A 21,315-nucleotide genomic window follows, 5' to 3' on the forward strand; every position below is an offset into this window, starting at 1 on the left:
TTTATTCGATATAAAAATAACAATACTTGTCGAAATTCAGTAAGTTTTGAGGTGATCATCTCAGATTTGAAGAAACCTTTTACGAGGTCTGTTAAATCGTAAGCACTTTAAAGTATACCATAGGCGACATTTAGCATTCAGCTATTAGTTTAAACACTTGCTTCATTTGTGGATACGGTAGATATTCGTTAACACAGCAAGATCTTACCTCTGTTAAATTAAAACAACTGCATAATTGTCTGTTTACTTATCACTTTTTGAGCTATATCCGGTGTCCCTTCCCACACAGTGATAAATACATGATTGGGGGGGGGGGGGTTAAAAATACAACAAAGGTTAAGAGAATAAATCTGGATATATATATACAAAAATATAAGCTTACATCATTCACTAAAACATAACGGGACTTAAACGTAGCCGTGTGTATTAATGTGCATGTAATTGACAAACAGCTACAGAGGATGATCAACGAGAATAGCGACATGGCCATCTGTATAACTAAAACTGCACGAATAGATTGGATATATATATATTATTGAAATAAAAGGTTTTGCATTTATAAGCCAATAAGTTAAGAAGCTTCAAACGGAAAAAGAACACACACTATACTGCACTGCACACAAATCTAGCTATGCAGGCTACACGTGTTTGTATGTGTTTTTTATATTAAGTATTTTCTGAAAACGGTTGTAGACCACAAGGACATGTATATGTCGTGCAAACATGCATATCAGTATATATATATATATATATATATATATATATATATATATATATATATATATATATATATATATATATATATATATATATATATATATATATATTCCTTGTGGTATACCGCATGCATTTAAATAGGCTGTTTTTTGTATGTATTCTATACTTAGTATTTTCTGAAAACAAAAGTAGGTCATTTGAAAATATGTCGAGGAGAGCATGCATATCGTTTTATTATCGCATAGATAATTAATACACTAGTCAACACTCATTGCAATAATCAATTCATAAAGTGAACCTATTAAACTGCTTTATATGGTGGCATATTACGTAAGATAACATGATAGCGTTCGCGAATTGTTACCTGTTTAATAACCGCTTAATTTTCGCGATAATCATCTAGCAGTCTAGTTAATATTCGCGTTACCTTTTTGGTAAGATAAATATCATAAGACTAAGAACAGGCTTTAAAGTGTCCAGAACTGTCACCTACCTTTTTAGCTGTTCAACACTTAACAGGTTAACTAGCTATGGTTTTCGAATTCCTGACTTAAAAAGTAACATACTAACAAGTTAGCGTAATAGGATTCGTGTTACAAAAAAGTAACGCGAATATTAACCAGATAGCTAGCTAATTATCGCGAAAATTGAGTCGTTAACACAAAACATTCGCAAACGTTAATAGGTAATCTTACGGCAGTTATATGCCACCATAGTTTTACAAATTAAACAGAGACGCTAAAACTTGGAGTTCTGCCCAGACCAGGGACATGTATATATGATTTTTAGAAAATCAAGGGATATCGATTTCGGAATTCTTCGGCCTCACGTGGTATGAAACTGCGCAGTTTAATCGACGGAGAGCTATGAAGATAGACGGATAGCTATGCGTTTAAATCTTCTGTCATTACTGAGGTAGGCTTTCATTATTATATTGCATTATGCACCAGTCAATTGTACAACAGTTACAAATGACTGGTGCATTACTGTGTACATGTCTTACTTTTGTTACTGTATCTTTGACATATAGTAGCATATATGTTATTTTAAAATTGTATGATTTCCTATCCGCTGATAGTTGCTATGGTAACACACTGGTGCAGGGTGCACTAGCGGATCAAGGAGGGGTGGGGGCGCCCTAAATCGTCCATATTTCTTTTTATATAGGAGATAAAAAGGAATATAATAAAATATTCCCAAAAAGCACCATCTCGAATTAGGTATTGTTAAGATTTCCTTTGGGGAAGTTAAAAGGTTACGCCCCTAAGCTACGCCCCCTCTCACGTCGTTTCCTGGAGCCACTACTGGGGTGTGTTGTTATGCCGCACAATTTTGTCATCTTATATATTTTGCATGTATCTTAATAGATTTAATGTGCTTGTTAGCCACACGTATTGAATTGATGATACCATATATGGCGATAAGGAAAACCTGGGTGAAATTTGCGGGTTACGTATTAGTTATCTTTCATATTTTTAAAAATACGGAATATATTGCAAGCGAGCCGAAGGCGAGCGCAGCAATATGTTCCATATTTTTAACAAATATGAAAGATAACTTGCTTACAGTTTGTCACGTCCGCACACCTGGCAAAACGTTGACTGACAAACGCCGACTCCACCCAAAAATTGATTGACAAGCCAGGGAAATAATCTAGTGGCGCGGCACCGGTTCTTTGATGTCACGTGATGTCTGGTGCGGTACATGCAGACCTAAGAATTAAATTGTCGCAGTCTCGTGTTGGCTTTTGTTCTAAAAAGTTAGCGTCATGGACTTTACAATTCTGGATAGTGATAATGATTTCTTTAAAAACTTTTTGTTTGAAATGTTGTTGATTAATTTTGGTGTAAAATTTAATAAACACACAAGATATGTTCATATCAGGGACGAATTGCAGAATATGGGAAATATTTTTCAAATTTAAAACGAAATGCAGCAATCTCATTGGCTTTCAAAGTAGGACAAACTGTAATAAGTTGTTTCGTCTAGCAGCATGTTTTTTTTTTGCATCTCGGGTTTGAAATGGCAATTATTTTCGGTAAAACTAAAAGTGTACAGTTATTTAAAGATTATTATCGCTGTCCAAGAAAAACCTAAAATTGTTCAGTTTGGGTAAGTTATGGCCTTTTGGACAAATATAGGGAAATACATGGAAAAGTCCTCACCCTTTACAAATATTATAGAATAATAGTATAATTCTTGTTAGTTATTACTAGTAACAGTACAGTTCCCCCATCATTATTAATAAGCTTGGGCTTACTTAATTATTTATTTTTATAAATATTTTTGTTGGAGGGGGGCGGGGCGGGGTATGGTCGTACGGTGTGACATAACAACGCACCCTGCCCCTGTGTGCAATGGCAGGACAACATTTGTACAAATCACAAAGTAGTAACAGCTAATATGTTTAAAATTATTTTATTATTAAATATTTAATACATTGAAGAAAAGAGACATGATTGTATGCAGTTTGTTTCCCCATAAAGATTGTTATCATCGGGTATAATGGTGGAATGATATCTTTTGCTCGTTGCTTTTGTTCGTTGCACTCCAGACTCCCGCATGTTTCTTTTTGAAGCGTATTGATGAAATTATTGATTTGCCTTTTCAATTTCGCAGGTTTACATTTATGTAACAAAGTCTGAGGTGTTAAAAGAACCATGGGTAAGTTTGCTTACTTTGAATAATCCACCACTTTTTTGTTAATTACCCAAACTCATTATTATGCCCCCCTTCGAAGAAGAAGGGTATATTGCTTTGCACAGGCATGTCGGTATGTCGGTCGGTCGGTCGGTCCGTCGGTAGACCAAAGCTTGTCCGAGTGATAACTCAACAATTCCTGCACCCATGGCCCTCAAACTTGACTTGGAGGTTGGGCCTGGCCAGAAGATGGTCCCTATTGATTTAAGGGGTCATTGGGCCAAAGGTCAAGGTCACAGTGACCTGGAATGGTAAAAGGTTATCCGAGTGATAACTTGACAATGGCTGCACCCATGGCTCTCAAACTTGATTTGGAAGTTGAGTCTGGCCAGAAGATTGTCCCTATTAATTTTAGGGTTCATTGGGCCAAAGGTCAAGGTCACAGTGACCTAGAATGGTAAAAGGTTGTCCGATTGATAACTCAACAATGCCTGCACATATGGCCCTCAAACTTGACTTGGAGAATTGGCCTGACCAGGAGATGACACCTATGGTTTTGGGGGGTCATCTGGCCAAAGGTCAAGGTCACAGTGACCTGGAATGGTAAAAGGTTGTCCGAGTGATAACTTGACAATGGCTGCACCCATGGCCCTCAAACTTGATTTGGAGGTTGAGTCTGGCCAGAAGATTGTCCCTATTAATTTTAGGGGTCATTGGGCCAAAGGTCAAGGTCACAGTGACCTTGAATGATAAAAGGTTGTCCAAGTGATAACTCAACAATGCCTGCACCCATGGCCCTCAAACTTGACATGGAGGTTGGGCCTGACCAGTAGATGACCCTTATTGATTTTAGGGGTCAAAGGTCAAGGTCACAGTGACCTTGAAAGCAAACTCGACAATTCTTGGACCTATGGTCATCAAACTTGACATGAAGGTTGGGCCTGACCAGTAGATGACCCCAATCAACTTTGGGGGTCATCAGGCCAAGGTCAATGTCACAGTAAACTTTAACGCAAAAAAGTTAACAAATCTTCCCCCACTGATATCTCAACAATGCCTATGATCAATAAACTTGATATGGATGCTAAGCCTGACCAGTAGATCACCCTTATTGATTTTAGGATTCATAGAGCTAAAGGTCAAGGTCACAGTGATCTTGAATGGTAAAAGGTTGTCCGAGTGATAACTCAACAACGCCTGAACCCATGGCCTTCAAACTTGACTTGGAGTTGCATCTGACTTGTAGATGACCCCTTATGATATAAGGGGTCATCGGGTCAACGGTCAAGGTCACAGTGACCTTGAACGAAAAAAACTTGTCTTGTGATAACTTGACAATGGCTGCACCCATGGCCCTCAAACTTAACATTTAGGTTTCTGGTGACCAGCTGATGACTCTGGATTTTGAGTTCATAGAGTCAAAGGTCATGACGGTCATAACACACTTTATCCTCACACTTTAATGGTCATAATCTTAAAACAGCAACAAATCAGCTGTCATTTCGGTCCATGCATATTTCATTCAATTGTCCATATAATCCTGACAACATGGCGCTCAGGGGGCATAATGTTTGACAAACATCATTTGTTTAGGTTCGAAAGGCAATGCATGTATTATTTACAAATGTACCATCGACCATTCCGGTCGATCCGACCTTGATGCGGGCGTGACTCATCTTCGCTTTTTGGTTTCAACTATGTTCAGTTCAAAGCACAGTACTTCATTGGAGGAAGATTAGCAAACTAAGGCCACACATATAGTTCATATGTGTAACGGCAAACGGCTATAACTTAAAAGCATTTTTATACGCCCGATTTTATAAAGTATTATTGTTTCACCTGCGGAGTAAGAGCGGGCGGGCATATGGGCGTTGTCCAGTATGTCATCCTATAAACAACATTCGAAGCCCATGTCCAGTTATCACCAAATTTGGTCAGAATGTGTATGGGCAGAATATCTCCATTAGGTTCGGTAATCAGCGATGTTGCCACCGTCACTCGAAGAGTTATAACCCTTGGATTGTAAAAAAATGTATTAACAGTGTCTTCTCTCTAAACAGGCTTAATTTGCGATAGTTTGCGCTCTTGTTTCTTAAGTAAGTTACATAATACGGTACAAAATGGCCTAGCAGTTCAGTTGACGGACGTTATTTAACAGATATCATAACTCAAGTACAACGTTAAACGACCAGTTCCTATTCCTGACAAAATTATAGATACACAGTAAGCTACATTTCACATTCGCTGTTGACTATTTTAGCGTTCGGGGGCAGGGGTGATGCGGTCCGGATGCGGCAGCCTCAGTTTAGCGCCATGAGACAACCGCCTTTGATTAGGCAGCTGAGGGGGATCCTTGCTGAGTACCCGGATGGAGGACAGATTCTGAAGGTGCGGGCTGCATATTATTTCGTTAATATTATGTATAAGCTTTGCATGTAGTCTTACACACATTGAATCCCTGTCACGCATTCGAAACCTTTCGTGCAACATGCGATTTGTCGAGATAACGTAGTTCTGCAGGTCGTAACTCAATGTCACCAACGCTCTATTTTTTATTCACCTGGTTGAGCTATTGTGGTCGCCCTATGGACGCCCTAAACCATAAGGCCCACACCATAAATACGACATTGATTTATGAAACTCAGTGTCATCTATTGGTCCCTTACGGATTTTGTTCAAATATAATGCATCAGTCAGTTGTAACCACGGCCCCCCAGGTCCGGGGAATAGCGGGGACTTTGACTTTCAGTCTAGCCAAGCACTGGTAAAATCACCGCCCGGTAAAATCCCCGCCTTGCGGAAACGAACTTCTGGCTAATTCCCCGCCAAATGCCCCCGCACTCCAGGGACCATAGGTAAGGACCATTCCCCGCTATTTTTGACGCGAAGACATAACAACCGCATTCACTCGGCACTGCGGGGCCACCGGGAAGGTAAAAACAGGACCCATTTCCCCGGCTATCCCCGGCATACCCCTGGACCTGGGGGTGGGGACGTGGTTACAACTGACTGGTGCATTATGCCTCTAGGGTCAAAAGTGACACCAACACTGGGGTCGCGAGTTTTTTTTATATACTTACATACAAGTAGTATTTTTTTTAAATCTTCTTTGAAACCGCAAATCCAAGACCATCGAATCGGCTTAATATTTGGTATGCAGCCTCATGTGTGGTCATTGACCAAGAATGTTTAAGTTTTGTCACTGAGGTCAAAAGTGGCTCGCCCCAGTGGTCACAATTTTTGTAAAAAAGTTTGAAAATGTTCTCTGAAGGCGAAGACTTTTGATAATTGATAAATAACCTTATGCAGTGGTTGTTCGAATTATATCCCGGAGGTCAAAGTTTGACCCGTCCGTTGGGTCCAAAAGTTTCTACATTCTTTTAAAGTAAAATATTTGAAATCATTTTCACTCAAACCGCAAATATGTAACATGCCCAAAGGGTCAAGATTAGGTTTTCTGTATATTAAGTAATTTCTTTGAAAATCTTTTTTGAAACAGCAAATCCTAGACCATTGATATTTGGTATGTAGTGGCATTTTACCCAGACAGTTTAAATAATGTCCAAGGTTTTCTGTATACTTATGTTAATAAAGAAATGTTTTTAAAAATCTCTTTGAAATCGCAAAGCAAGGCATAGCCTAGACCTTTGATACTTGGTCTCAGGTTTTCTGTATACACAATGTACTAATATAGTAAAATAGCAACGAATCACTTTCTAATCAACCACTAACTTTCTAAGAAACAAACGATTTTCTTAGCAACCAATGAATTCCTTAGCAACTTCTTTCTTCCATAGCAACCAATGACTTCCTTATCAACCAATGTCTTCCTTATTAACCCCATACTTAAATAGCAATAGGTAACATCCTAAGCAACCAATGTTTTCTTAAGCAACCACATACTTCCTTGGCAACCACACACATCCAATTAACCAATGACTTCCTTAGCAACCAGTTACTTTCTTAGAAACAAATGTCTCCTGTTAAAACTACTTACTTTCATCGAAACCAATGACTTCTTTTGCGACCAATGACTGTCAGATTAGCAATCACTCACTTCCATAGCAAACAAATATTTTTAAACCAGTGATTTTTTTAGCTTCTAACTTCATCCATAGCAAATATAGACTTCCTAAGCAACTCTCTTAGCAACCATACACTTACGCGAATACATGCATCGTAGCAACCATGATTTCTTGGCAACCAGTAGAAACCTTATTACCAAATTACTTACCTTAGTAGCCACTTACTTCTATAGCAACCGCTTACCTTCGTAGCATCCATGCAATGGCTTTCTAAGCAACCAATAACTACCTCAGTAGTTGTCTGTAGTTTTTCATATATAAATATTAACAACCAATTTCTTCCTCAGCATCCACTTACAACAAAACAGCCAATGACCACCATAGCAACCAATGGTTTTCATTGTAACAACTATATCCCTAAGCAACCTGATAAACCATCAAAAACTAGCAACCACTAAACACATCGCCATGAAGCAACTCCCTTCGTTACCTCTGACTTGTTGGTTTAATAATATGAACTTATATTACTCATTCATGTAAGGTTAAGGTGGCATTTTAGGACTACTTTTCTGTCAGATAGCAAAAAGAGTTAAATTCAAATATATAATCTTCCTGACCACTCATAATAATTTATTTGAGACTTCGTATCGGTTGCGGAAGTTATACTTTCGCCAGTGTACATTATTTTGAGTTACTCAAAGTTGTAATTATCTATACTCTGTACGTTGTCTTTATACGGACAAATGACTGTCTGTAAAGGGTAAATGAATCATTTAAAATTACTCATACATAAAATTCACTTTGCGTATTCCCCAGGAGTTGATACAAAACGCAGAGGACGCTGGTGCGCGAGATGTGAGCATTCTTCTGGATGCGGGGCGCACCAACAGGGATGCTGGGGACAAGGCGCCGGTTTACACCAAATTCTTCCAGGTAACAATCCTTGACCTCAAGCCTTCAGTCTTAAGTTCTCTATGGTCTCACGAAATGATTTGGTAAATAATGGATATTTGATGTTCCCAAACATTTGAAAAAGCTATGACTAATCGCATGTTTTTACGTTGCCTGCGACAAAAAGGGATCGTGCTGTCTGGCTTAGTCGTCTTCTAACACTTACTTTCCGTTTTTCTAAGTTTTGCATTTGTTACCGAATCTTCACCAAACTTGTTCACAATGTTTTGGCATAATATCTCCACCGATTTCGATCCAAATTTGAACGAACTCTGACCGCTCTCTTACTTTAGCGTTGTACTCAATATGTTTTTCAAGGTGCTACACTGTTTGAGGGCATAACATATCAAACAAGTTTGATTAACAGCCTGATCACACTATCCACTCTGTTTTTACGGTCCTTAAATTGTAACAATTATGCCCTCTTCGAAGAAGCGGTCGAATATGGCTTTGCTTCTGTCGGTCGGTCGGTAGACCAAACCTCGTCCGATTGATAACAAGATTACGCTTGGGCCCACATACAGTAGGGGAACTAGAAGCTATAAGACAAATATGTATGCTGAACGTTCGCTGTGCATTGCGTCATGCTATCAAACATTTTCTGAACTAGATCAAAGGCATAACTACTTGATTCAAATGGTTTACTTTTTGTTTTCGAAACATGCGATGAACAGATGCTAGCATTGGTTTAAAGATTAAGGTTGTGTTATAAAAAGGAATTATTGCATTTAAATGAGGGCATCTGGATTTGCTTTGGCGCGTAAATTTAGTAGTTTGGCATCCCCGACAGGCGTCATATCCGATTTTCGGTATTCTAGAGTACTTTGTCATTTACGGACACACCTTATGCTTAAATGCCTAGTTTAATCCTTCTATAAGTGACCCCCCCCCCCACCTCCAAAAAATATAAAAATAATAAAAATAATATTGTACACAATGTCTGTGTTTTGATCTTAATCTAAATGTCTATATGTAAGTGTCTTATCAGATTTCCGATCTGTATATCATGCTGTGCAGTTTTTGAGTTTTTTTTAGAAATGGGCCCTAAATGACACTGAACCAACAAACAAATAAACAGGAAACTGGCCCCTACTGTGACATCAGTGCAATTAGCAGGATTATGTTCTGCAGAGGATTGTTTAAATATGGTAGTTCCATTTCACAAAACTCAATCTGTACATAACGGCATCCAGTATGTGCGTATAAAGCTATGTCATACATGTATATAGAATGCAGGTTCCAGTCCCGTGCGTATATTGCCATGAATCTGTACATTACAGACAACCTCCTTGTGTGAATATAGGCATACAATATGTATATTGGAAGTCCCAGCCAATGCTTGTATAACGATGGAATATGTACATTATAACTAGGGATGGAAACCGGATACCAAATCGGTATCCGGATATTCGTATCAAGTATTCGAATACTATCCGGATACTCGTATCAAATTGTTTTCATAATAAGTAAATTTCCTATTATATGTCACCCACCTTCTGTTATTTGACACAAGTGTCCACTTAATTTATAATTCGTCATATGGCAATTTCACTTTTTCATTCATTCTTTCTCAATCTTAATAATTTATAATGTATCAATCAAAGCTAAACAACTCATTTTACGTCATAAAACTCACGATGAATACCACATAAACACCTCGCGAATTTGATAGTCACTTCGGCCGAGGTGGTTGCTTGGTTACTGCCACGAGCTTTCGAGTTTGTTATTTATCAGCAGGTTTCATGTTAAATGACGCTTTGATTATTTGATTAGTCGATTGTATTTTTATTTCATTATATTGTTTGATTTAATGCAATACCTACAATTTCTGCGGTGTTTTTTGATGAAGGATATAATTGCGGAAAAGATAAGAAGACAAAAAGACGATCTGATTTTTCTTTATTTACATGCGTGTACTTTTTTTATTCATCAATAAACTAAACATGTTTACATATCGTATAAAAAAAATAGTGGACATGGTGACGTCAAGAGTTGTCTGCCTTATGGTGGACTTTGAAGGCGTATTCGGTGGACTGCATACGGGGTGTTTTTTCATGTGATTTCTAAGATTTGAAGTTCCACCACAATATACCAGTTTAACATTACACAGTTGACACACAACACTTTTACCATCCTCGGATTTTGTGAAATACTTCCAAAAACTTGAAGTCAATGTTGGAGGCATATTTCCGTTGTCATGATACAGGAATAACGATTAATAATTCAAAACACAATTACAAGATGCAAAATTATGGAAATTTGATTGAAAAGTGAAAAAATAAACAAATTTGTTTTTATATTTATTGTTCAGATAGCAATAATTTCTTCATGCATATTCATCAAAAATACGATTGGTCATTAAAAGCTTTGATTGCACGACCCTTATCTTGTGATTGGACGATCAATTCCTGCGGATTAATGATCAATCCGTTTAATTTCAACTAGTGCCAATTAGTGTCAATTAAGCACATCTGATATCATAAAACAACATTTGTCATTGTAAACAAGGTCATAGAACTTCACAGGGTGCTGCACAAGGACACACTATCACGCCTGTGTACAAACACCAAATTAGCAGACGATTTGTGACACATACCCACTTCGCGACAGACACTGTTGATCACCTGAAATATTTCATCTGAAAAGTTTTATAACAATTGCTATGTCTCTGCTAAGCTATTTCATTGAAATTTTAATTCTTAACGAATATTCGAATACCCATTTTGGTATCCGAATACTTGCGTGATATCCGGATATCCGAATACTCGGATATTCGCTTCCATCCCTAATTATAACTCAATTCCTTGTGCTGTTGCATAACAATAAATATGTACGCTACAAATCTCCGCTCTTTGCGTTAACAAACTGTAAACAATAGATATGTTGATTGCATACACCCGCTCTGAGAGCGTTTGGCGATAATTACAAATTACAGGTCTTTGCTTTGTTTGTGAATAACGAAGAAATATGTACGCTGCAGGTGATCGCTGATCGTGTTTAATGATAGAAGTTGAACCGGTCCCGCTTTGTACTCGAATTTCGATGAAATTTGAAAACTACAAGTTTCGAGTTGTGTGTGTCTAACAATGAAATCTGTATTTCACGGGCCCCGCTCTGTGCATATTACAATTAAATGTGTGCATTGCATGTACCGCTTTGTCGTATATCATAAGCGATTGTGTCTGTATATTGTAGGTACTCTTTGTGTGGGTATCAATTCCACTGTACGTATATAACGAAGAAAAATGTATAATATAACCGTAACCACTCAATTCTTTTATAACAAAAGGATATGTATACTACATTTTGATATGCGTGTACAACGAAGTGAATTTACAGTGAATCATCTTGCGCTCTATACAGTGATAAACCCCGGTATGCGTTTGTAACGATATGATACATTAGGGTTATTATGCCCCCTTTCGAAGAAGATGGATATATTGCTTTGCACATGTCGGTCGGTCGGTCCGTCGGTAGATCAAAGCTTGTCCGAGTGATAACTCAACAATTCCTGGACTTATGGTCATCAAACTTGACATGAAGGTTGGACCTGATTAGTAGATGACCCCTATTGATTTTAGGGCTCATTAGGTCAAAGGTCAAGGTCACAGTGACCTTTAATGGTAAAAGGATTGTAAAGCTTGTCCAAGTGATCACTCAACAATGTCTAGACCTATGACCAACAGACTTGATAATGAAGTTGGGCCTGACCAGTAGATGACCCTATTGTTTTTGGGGGTCAACGGGCCAAAGGTCAAGGTCACAGTGACCTTAAATGGTAAAAGGTTGTCCGTGTGATAACTCAACCATGCCTGCACCCATGGCCCTCATACTTGACTTGGTGTCTGGGCCTGACCAGTAGATGACTCCTATTGTTTTTGGGGGTCTTCGGGCCAAAGGTCAAGGTCACAGTGACCTTGAATGGTAAAAGGTTGTCCGTGTGATAACTCGACAATGCCTGCTTTCATGGCCCTCATACTTGACTTGGAGGTTGGGCCCGATCAGTATTGTTTTTGGGGGTCATCGGGCCAAAGGTCAAGGTAAAAGCGACCTTGAATGGTAAATAGGTTGTCCGTGTGATAACTCAACAATGCCTGCAACAGTGGCCCACATACTTGATTTGGAGGTTAGGCCTGACCAGTAGATGACCCCTATTGTTTTGGGGTCATCAGGCCAAAGGTCAAGGACACTGTGACCTTGAATGGTAAAAGGTTGTCCGTGTGATAACTCGACAATGTCTGCACCCATTGCCCTCAAACATGACTTGGAGGTTGGGCCTGACCATTAGATGACCTCTATTATTTTTGGGGGTCATCGGGCCAACGGTCAAAGTCACAGTGACCTTGAATGTTAAAAGGTTGTCCGTGTGATAACTCGACACTGCCTGCACCCATGGCCCTCATATTTGACTTGATGGTAGGGCCTGACCAGTAGATAACCCCAATTGATTTAAGGGGTCATTGGGCCAAAGGTCAAGGTCACAGTGACCTTGTATGATAAAAGGTTGTCCGAGTGATAACTCAACAATGCCTGCACCCATGGCCCTCAAACTTGACTTGGAGGTTGGGCCTGACCAGTAGATGACCCCTATTGATTTAAGGGGTCAGGTCAAGGTCACAATGACCTTGAAAGCAAGCTCAACAATTCCTGGACCTATGGTCATCAAACTTGACATGAAGGTTGGGCCTGACCAGTAGATGACCCCTAATGAGTTTGGGGGTCATCGGGCCAAGGTCAAGGTCACAGTAACCTTTAACGCAAAAAGGTTAAGAAATCTTCTCCCAGTGATATCTCAACAATGCCTGAAACTATGATAATCAAACTTGACATGGAAGTTGGACCTGACCAGTAGATGACCCTTATTGATTTTAGGAGTCATCGGGTCAAAGGTCAAGTTCACAGTGACCCTGAATGCGAAAATGTTTCGAGTGATAACTCGACAATGCCTGCACCTATGGCCCTCGAACTTGACATGCGTCTGACCTGTAGATGACCCCATATGATTTTAGGGGTCATCAGGTCAAAGGTCAAGGTCACAGTGACATTGAACGAAAAAAGCTTGTCTGTGTGATAACTTGTCAATGCCTGCACCTATGGCCCTAAAAATTGACATTTAGATTTTTGGTGACCAGCTGATGACTCCTATGGATTTTGAGGTCATAGAGTCAAAGGTCATGATCATAACACACTATATCCTCAAACTTGCAATGGTCATTATCTTAAAACTGCCTCAACGGCATCCAATGTCAGTGACAAATCAGCTGTGAGTTCGGACCATGCATATTTCATTCAATTGCCCATATAACCCTGACAACATGGCGCTCAGGGGGGGGGGGCATAATGTTTGACAAACATCTCTTGTTAGTACTGCGTTTTGATCCGGGAGCTTGTATTCGACTCGAGTCTTTTGCAGATTCGGATTTCACGAGGCAAAAATTCCACGAGAGTCGAATAAGACATTCCAGATCAAAACGAAGTACTAATAACCCTTTATTATATACTATTTAAATCACTTAAAAGCCACATATTTTCATAATTAATGTCATTTTAACGATGCACTATTTTGTTTTATGACGTCATTTTAACATCGCGCAACGATACTTGCTATGACGTGACGTCACAAGAGTGAAATAAGGCCGTAATGCTCTGGCCGCGATTTTTCGAAACTTCTTAAGCTTAACAGGCTTAAGTAGCTAATTTCAATTAGCTAAAATACATACTTAAATTGAACTTTTATGACAGGAAAATGGTTGATTGTGATAAGCATAAATTTAATTCCTATCCAAAATATTAAAGTTTTTAAAGAAGTAAATATTACGCAAATTATTGAAAAACAAAAATAGCGAGCTTAGCTAAATCCTGCTATAAGACCCTTAAGAAGTTTCGAGAAATTGGGCCCAGGAGTGTAATACGGACTAACGTATTTATCAATATGTATTGCGTGTGGATTTATTTAAGGAATGAATTGCGGGGTTGATGTCATTATCGGGGTATGAACGCAATTGGGTTGGTCAATGTGTGTGGAGTCCGAAGGACTCCACGCGTACTTTGACCAACCCAATTGCGTTCATATCCCCGATAATGACATCAACCCCGCAATTCATTCCTTATATTTACACAAATAGATCACTATTTCATTCAAGAATTGTTTAAAAAATACTTCATTTCATTTAAGAAAACCTTTTAGTAATCCGTTCTTACCCATTCTGTAAATAGAACGACCCGACTATAACCGGAAACATTTTTTTCAAATGACGTGACAATAACGCGGGAAAAGATCAACCACTTGAAATCACTTTAAAACGTAAAATTGAAACACTTCTGGTACCAATATATTTAAAATATAATAAACTAACAATTTTAAAAATGTTGATCTATATTTTACGGGACCTGCAGACACAATACAACCAATAGCAAGATCAGTAGCTTTCATGTATATTGTTATGCAATGAATTACGATCCGAACATATCCGAAGATGTTGCGTTCATCGATTGATGAACGCAATTGCCGAAAAGCAGTTTATTTAAGGAATGGAAGTTGAGGTGTAAATATGATGGGTATATAATTATTTACTTAAAAGGTAACTGTTCTAAGGTCAGAATCCCGATCTTGGCCTGTTAATCATGAGAAAAATGCTCCTTGTTTATGGCCTGATGTACCGATCATATGCTATGGTGGTTTATAGCCACAGCATTGGCTCATTGTATGACATCCACTCTGTCGGCGTATAACAAAGGATGTAGTAATTTACATTACTTTGGCTTTGTGTATTTACGTGTATAACGTTGGCAATTTACATTTCAGGCTCCCGCACTTTGCGTGTATAACGATGCAGTATTCACGGAACAGGACTGGGAGGGCATTACGATGATATACAGCAGCATAAAAGAGGAGGACAAATCTAAAGTCGGTAGATTCGGGCTCGGATTCAAGTCTGTGTTTCACATTACAGGTAGCTTACTGGCCATCTTTTGAAATGATTTGTTCGCTGTGTCCTTTCAGATTTGTTATATCTGTTAATTTCGGTTGGGATTTAAGAATATCATAAACCTCTCACTTGTGTTGCTTCACCGTCAATCATAGTGTCCTTCCATATTTGTTCTATCTGTTGATTGCTTTTGGGAATTAAGAATAACTTCACACTTCTGTTTGCTGTGATAGGGCGTGTCGTTCTAGTAGTCAAGGTTCAGTATTCACTAACGTCCTTAGTTCGTCGTTTAAACTCGAGGAAAAGTCTATTTTTTTATAAACTCCAGGACAAAAGAAACACCACACCTTTGTATGAAGTGAAAAATAAAACTTTGTAAGATATATATTTTAACAATAACAATTTCATAGGAGCGAAAACTATCAACAAGCGCACACACAATTTATTTGATTAAACAGCAACGTTGATTGATAAAAGACGTCGGAACGGAAGAGGCAGGTAAAGTTTTCTCATGAGCTTTAATAATGAGTATGCCCACCCCACGTTGGAGACATTTTCTTACTCTGGACGGCATTGATCGACACAAACATCGCACCACTTGCCGCGGAATAAGAGCCCATTCCTCTCTCAATGTGTTGTCAAGCTCATAAACGACTTCCTAATTCATCCCACACATGTTCAATAGGTTCTAGATCCGGGCCATTCTAGAGTATTAAATATGGTTTATGGCACCCCACACCCTCTCCATATCGACCAGTTTTAAGAATGACGTTCCTGTTGAATCGTTCCCCTCGTCGACAATACACTCGCTCAGCCATCAGTGTGGAACAAGTTAAAGCGTGATTCACCACTAACACAAAATTGTTCCAATCACGCCTTCGAAGATGATTCTGAGCCCAGTGACGCCTCGCTCTTCGATGACGTTCCGAAAGATTGGGTCAAAAGCACATGAAAGCACTTCGCGCAAATGACGGCGTATGTATGTACGTCTTGACGGGGAGTGGTGCACCTGAGCTTTACCATCCTAGTATCCCTAAATATTCTCACAAGAAGCACAATAGTCGTTCTACTCACATTTAACCGAGTTGCGACAAAAGACTGAGAAACACCAGCATCGAGTTGGCCTTAAATCCTATTCCGATTTTCACAATTTAAACGTGGCATTTTAAATTTCGCTAACTTTTGATTTTTTTTTCGTTTAATCGACTGTAAATGTTTAATGAAACACCATAAGGTCTTAAAACGACACATTCTATGACGATTTTCGATTATCACCGATGTGCACGTGCATGCATAAGCAATGAAGCCGTTAAAAAAAGAAATCACGTGTACATTTAGAGAAAGACAAGTTATGGGGACATCTTTTCGATCTCCACGTTTGTTTATTGACAAATTGGTGTCATTACAATGTATACATGAAGCGTTTCTTTTTTCCTGGAGTTTATATACATGTAATTGTTACAGCTAGATCATTAATGATGATAAGTACCGAGCATTTCTATCTTAAATAACAGGATTTACCATGCTTCATATTCTCAGTGAATATGACCCCTGGTTTACCATACAATTGGTCTATTTTCATGAATAGCATTTCTTCAACAGCCCCATTCAAGTTTTAATACAATGCCTGTGTTTACACAATTTCCCTCTAAAATAAGAAGATACCATGCACATGGCAATGCAAGGGTATGGGGCAATGTATTGTCTCTTCTTTACAGACTACCCTTGTATCATCAGCGGAGACAAAATGTTGTTGATTGATCCGCAACAACCGACTGACAGAGTGAATGCCTTCTTTGAAATACCTTTGATGCACGATCCCTGGGAGGGACTTGACATGAACGATTTTTACAATGGCCTTGGTGGATATTTTGGCGTAGATCAGCGTATGATTAGTGATGGACATTTCAACGGAACGTTGTTCTGGTTTCCTTTAAGGGAAAGAGCGTCCCCTTTGTCTGACACATTGTACGACGAACGCAAGATTCTTGATCTTTTGGATGGCTTGAAGTCTGAGGCACCTAGCATCCTCATTTTCTTAAGAAACCTGGAATCGCTGACAGTTTTTACAGCGAAAGAATGTTATCAACGTACATCAACATTCGGTACGCATGAACACAACAGAAAACGGCCTAGTTTTCATGTACGCATCAAAGATGCTGAGCACCAGGTTCGACATGCAAGGGAAGAGTTTATTGCCAAAATGGACACAAACAGTAGTGATGTCACAAGTATGACAGATTACTGCATAGAAGTTACAACAGATGGACAGGTTACAGATTACTATTGGGCTGTGTTAAACTACTTTGTTGGCACTTCTGCCTCTGGACAATTTCTAACACTAATCAATGACAAAGACATAAGCATGAGTCCTTGTGTTTCCATTGCTGTTTCTTTAGATCAGTCTCGTCAACAGTTTGAGGGACATATATATTGCTTCATGCCTTTACCGAAAGAAGGATCAAAGCTTACCGGTTTACCTTTCATGTGAACGGATTCTTTGCGCTAAGCCAAAACAGACACCATCTAAAATGGGTTACAGATGAACAGAAGATGCAGAAAATATATGACAAAAATGTTTTATGGAATCAATATATGGTGACTGAGGCATTGCCAAAGACATTCAAAGCAATATATCTCTATCTGGTACATCGCGCCCAGCGAAATGGAAACCCAAATGAGGATATAATGAATATCAATAGACTCATTCCTGATTTTCCAAATGTCTTGGACAAGTGGAGACAATTCATGTTCAATGCTTTAAGCTTGGTCAAGTCTGAGAAGATCTTCTTCTGCAGACATTTAAACGCTTGGATTCCATTGCAGCAGAGTATATTTGCCTCGTTTGATAATTTACCAAGACATCTTGACCACGTTCGTTCTTCGGTGAAGAAATGTTTACAATACATGGGCCAATATCTTGTTGAAGTGCCAGATGAAACTGTTGCTACATTCAAACAATTATTTCCTGGACAAGTAACGGACGTGACACCTTTACTGTTGGCTAGATACATGAAACAAAATATGAAGTACATGGATTTGGACGACAAGGCGAAACTGAATATTCTCGAATACCTTGTCTCCGATGCTGATAACACAAAGCTTGAAAATTTACACCTGATACTGCTTGCGTCGCGTGATTGGGCTGCGTTTCACCAACGGGGAGAGCCGATCAACATTTGCGATGAGAAGATCATATCCCTGTTTCCGTTGCTGACAAACAGGTTTCTTGCTCCAGATGCAAGGGAGACCGTTTACAAATCAGGTACGTAGAAAAGATTGAATCTAAGGATTGTTAATTCATATTCTCCTGTTGTTCTCCCGCTAGATTCAAATTATAGTACGAAAGATAAAAAAATAATTATATTGACTTATTATGTCCATGCGAATCAATACAGTCTTGCAAATGTCGGTTTTTTGTTAGATTAACTATCTGGCACAACTCTTCCTGTTTAATTAATACAACAATGCTTTGTAGACATTTTTAAAACGGACAACAAAATAATTTGGAGATCACCAAAGCGTGTTTAAGCGTGTTTCCGTCAACCACTTTTAAACTTCCTAAAAACTTACCTCTAGTTCCATCTGCAATTGTTTTCAACAATACAGATTTAAATACCTTCGTCCTTAAAACTGTATAAAACATAAACTGGAATGAAAACTATATGTTGAGTGTAAATAAGCAATGCAAAAACATTTTTTATCATAACTAGTACATGCGATTTTGACTGTTCCCCTTCTTATAGTTGATAGCAAATATTGAAGTCTGGATAATTCAAGCATGTCAAAAATCTGAACATTATTGTATTGAAGGGTTGTTTCAACTCACGGAAATCACAGAGACTGCAATTAAAACATTACTTCAAGAAACGATGTCGAGATACCTTGATTGTACCGATACAGTTAGCGACAGTTCACCGATAAATGTCCAGTGGCTAGAAAACGTTTGGAGAGTCATTGGAAGAAACATTGAAAACTTCGCTTCCTTGTCGCTGGTGCCATATCTGCAAAGTGGAAGCTTTCTCAACAAGTACAGAGTCAAGTTGATTCCTTTAAGCACCCCATGCTTGGTCCTTGGTGCATGCCGTGGCGCTACGATTTCAAAAGAGCTTGTTCGTCCTTTGGAGCTTCTTGGCATTACCGTTTTACCAGATGTGCCATCTTTTGTGCATCAATATGCGGGACATTTTTTTAATCCACCGTACTTAGAAAATCTCGTACAGATATTGAATGAAATTGCGGATTCTGACAATCAAGAGAATCACATGGCCAATTTCAACGAACTCTCAAATGATGCAGACAAAGAAAATTTATTCTATTTTCTTACACAAAGTTCGACATTAAACGAAAATGGAAAAACGTTCATAACATCGTTGAACATATTCCCTGTTGTGCACGATAGTAAAACGAAAAAGACATTCAGCGACTTGAGGGCAGTCAACAAGTTTGTCGAATTACTGGTTTTAAAAAAAGTTCCAAACAATGTGACGTTACCTTTCCCGTGTGTACTGGCCGGGGACCAGCAAAGACGATTTCTCCAAACATTAGGGGTAACCGAACTCACTCTCGAGCAACTTCTTGAAAAGAAATTAATGAAACTGTCGTCTGTGAAGGGCTATACTGAAGAAAATAAAATTATTATGGAATTCTTCCTCTCTAAAATTGGGTCGTTTCAGAGCAATTCTCGTCTCTTGGAGTTGGCAGCGAAAATACCATTTCTATTGATAGGGAACGTACGCGTCAAAGCTTCGGACTTATTTGATTCATTGGATAGAAATATCGAACGACTCTTCGTTGGACAAGACAAATTGTATGAAAACAGGCAAGCGTTAACGAAGTATCGCACCGAGCTAAAGATGATAGGTTTGAAAAGCTATGACAAAATTAGTGTAGATGACATATATAGCGTGGCCACTACATTACACAACTGGAGCACAAACAAAGACCACCTGGAACATATTGTTGACAAAGCAAAAGCGTTTCAAGAATACATAGAAACAAATCCTGAAATCCTTCAAATGTTATTACGATCAAGTGTAACTCTCGGTGAGGCGATTCGGAATCTACAGTGTTTCACAAGCTACAAAGAAATGTTTGATGGTGCAGGAGAACTATGTAAACAATCAGTTTCCTTGTGTATGCCATCCAGTTTGAAAATAATGCAACAATGGAAACTTATTTGTCTTGTTCGACCTGTAATAGAATCACGCTGCGTTCCTCTGTCTACTTTCTACCAATGGCACGAAGAGCCGTCTGTTGATGATGTCCTCGAAAACCTGAAGAGAGTTAAAAAGGTCATTTCGAACAGAAAGTATGAGCAAACACTTCGTTCGATGGTTGTTGAAGCATTTCAATATTTACACCAGAGACTTAGAGAGTCAATCGAAAGGAAACAAGCGTTTGTGCAGAATGCACTGATATGGACAGAGAATGGATTTTGTACCCCGGATAGGGCTATAATTGAACGAGAAGGAGTAACAAGTATCAACCTCTCACCATATTTTAAATTCATTCCCCGTGAATTTGAAAACATGAGGCGCCTGTTTCTGGAAATTGGTTGTAATTTAACAGAAGATAAAACTGTGCTGGCGCGTTTTTTGCATGACATTAGAGAAAAATATTTACAAGAACATATAACAGGTGATGAAGGTTTTGACAGAACTCGTGTTTCTTCGGTTTTAGATCGTTTGGCAAACGAAACTATTGACGAGGAATGGTTACAGTCAAACGTCATCATAATGGTTGAAACGACTGAAAATCGAATTGAATTTGCAGAACTTACAGCTTGTGTGTACGATGACGAACCAGAAATGTATATGGAAGCAAGCGATGAAGGTGCCCAATTTAAGTTTGTTCATCCATCTCTGAACCACCAAACGTTAATTAAATTGGGCGTGAAATCGGTCACAAGAAGCTGTTTATTGGCTGCCGAAGATGTAGGGATAGAGGAATGGGGACAAAATGAACAGCTAACTACTAGGTTAAATAACATTTTAATAGATAGCTACACTGACGGCCTTTCTGTTCCAAAGGAATTAATACAAAATGCTGAC

General features: G+C 38.7%; 1 protein-coding gene across 1 annotated transcript; it reads left to right on the forward strand.

Annotated features, from left to right (window-relative positions):
• Positions 1 to 1,560: 1,560 nt before the first annotated feature.
• On the forward strand, positions 1,561 to 17,758 carry LOC128243158 (sacsin-like). The gene is made up of 6 exons (XM_052960733.1): positions 1,561 to 1,632; positions 3,337 to 3,381; positions 5,618 to 5,745; positions 8,199 to 8,315; positions 15,139 to 15,286; positions 16,981 to 17,758. Exons 2-6 carry the CDS (start codon positions 3,378 to 3,380, stop codon positions 17,751 to 17,753), a joined length of 1,170 nt encoding a protein of 389 aa, XP_052816693.1. The 5' UTR covers positions 1,561 to 1,632; positions 3,337 to 3,377; the 3' UTR covers positions 17,754 to 17,758.
• Positions 17,759 to 21,315: the final 3,557 nt, after the last annotated feature.

The sequence above is a fragment of the Mya arenaria genome, chromosome 8, assembly GCF_026914265.1.
Source record: "Mya arenaria isolate MELC-2E11 chromosome 8, ASM2691426v1".
Taxonomy (NCBI): Eukaryota; Metazoa; Mollusca; class Bivalvia; order Myida; family Myidae; genus Mya; species Mya arenaria.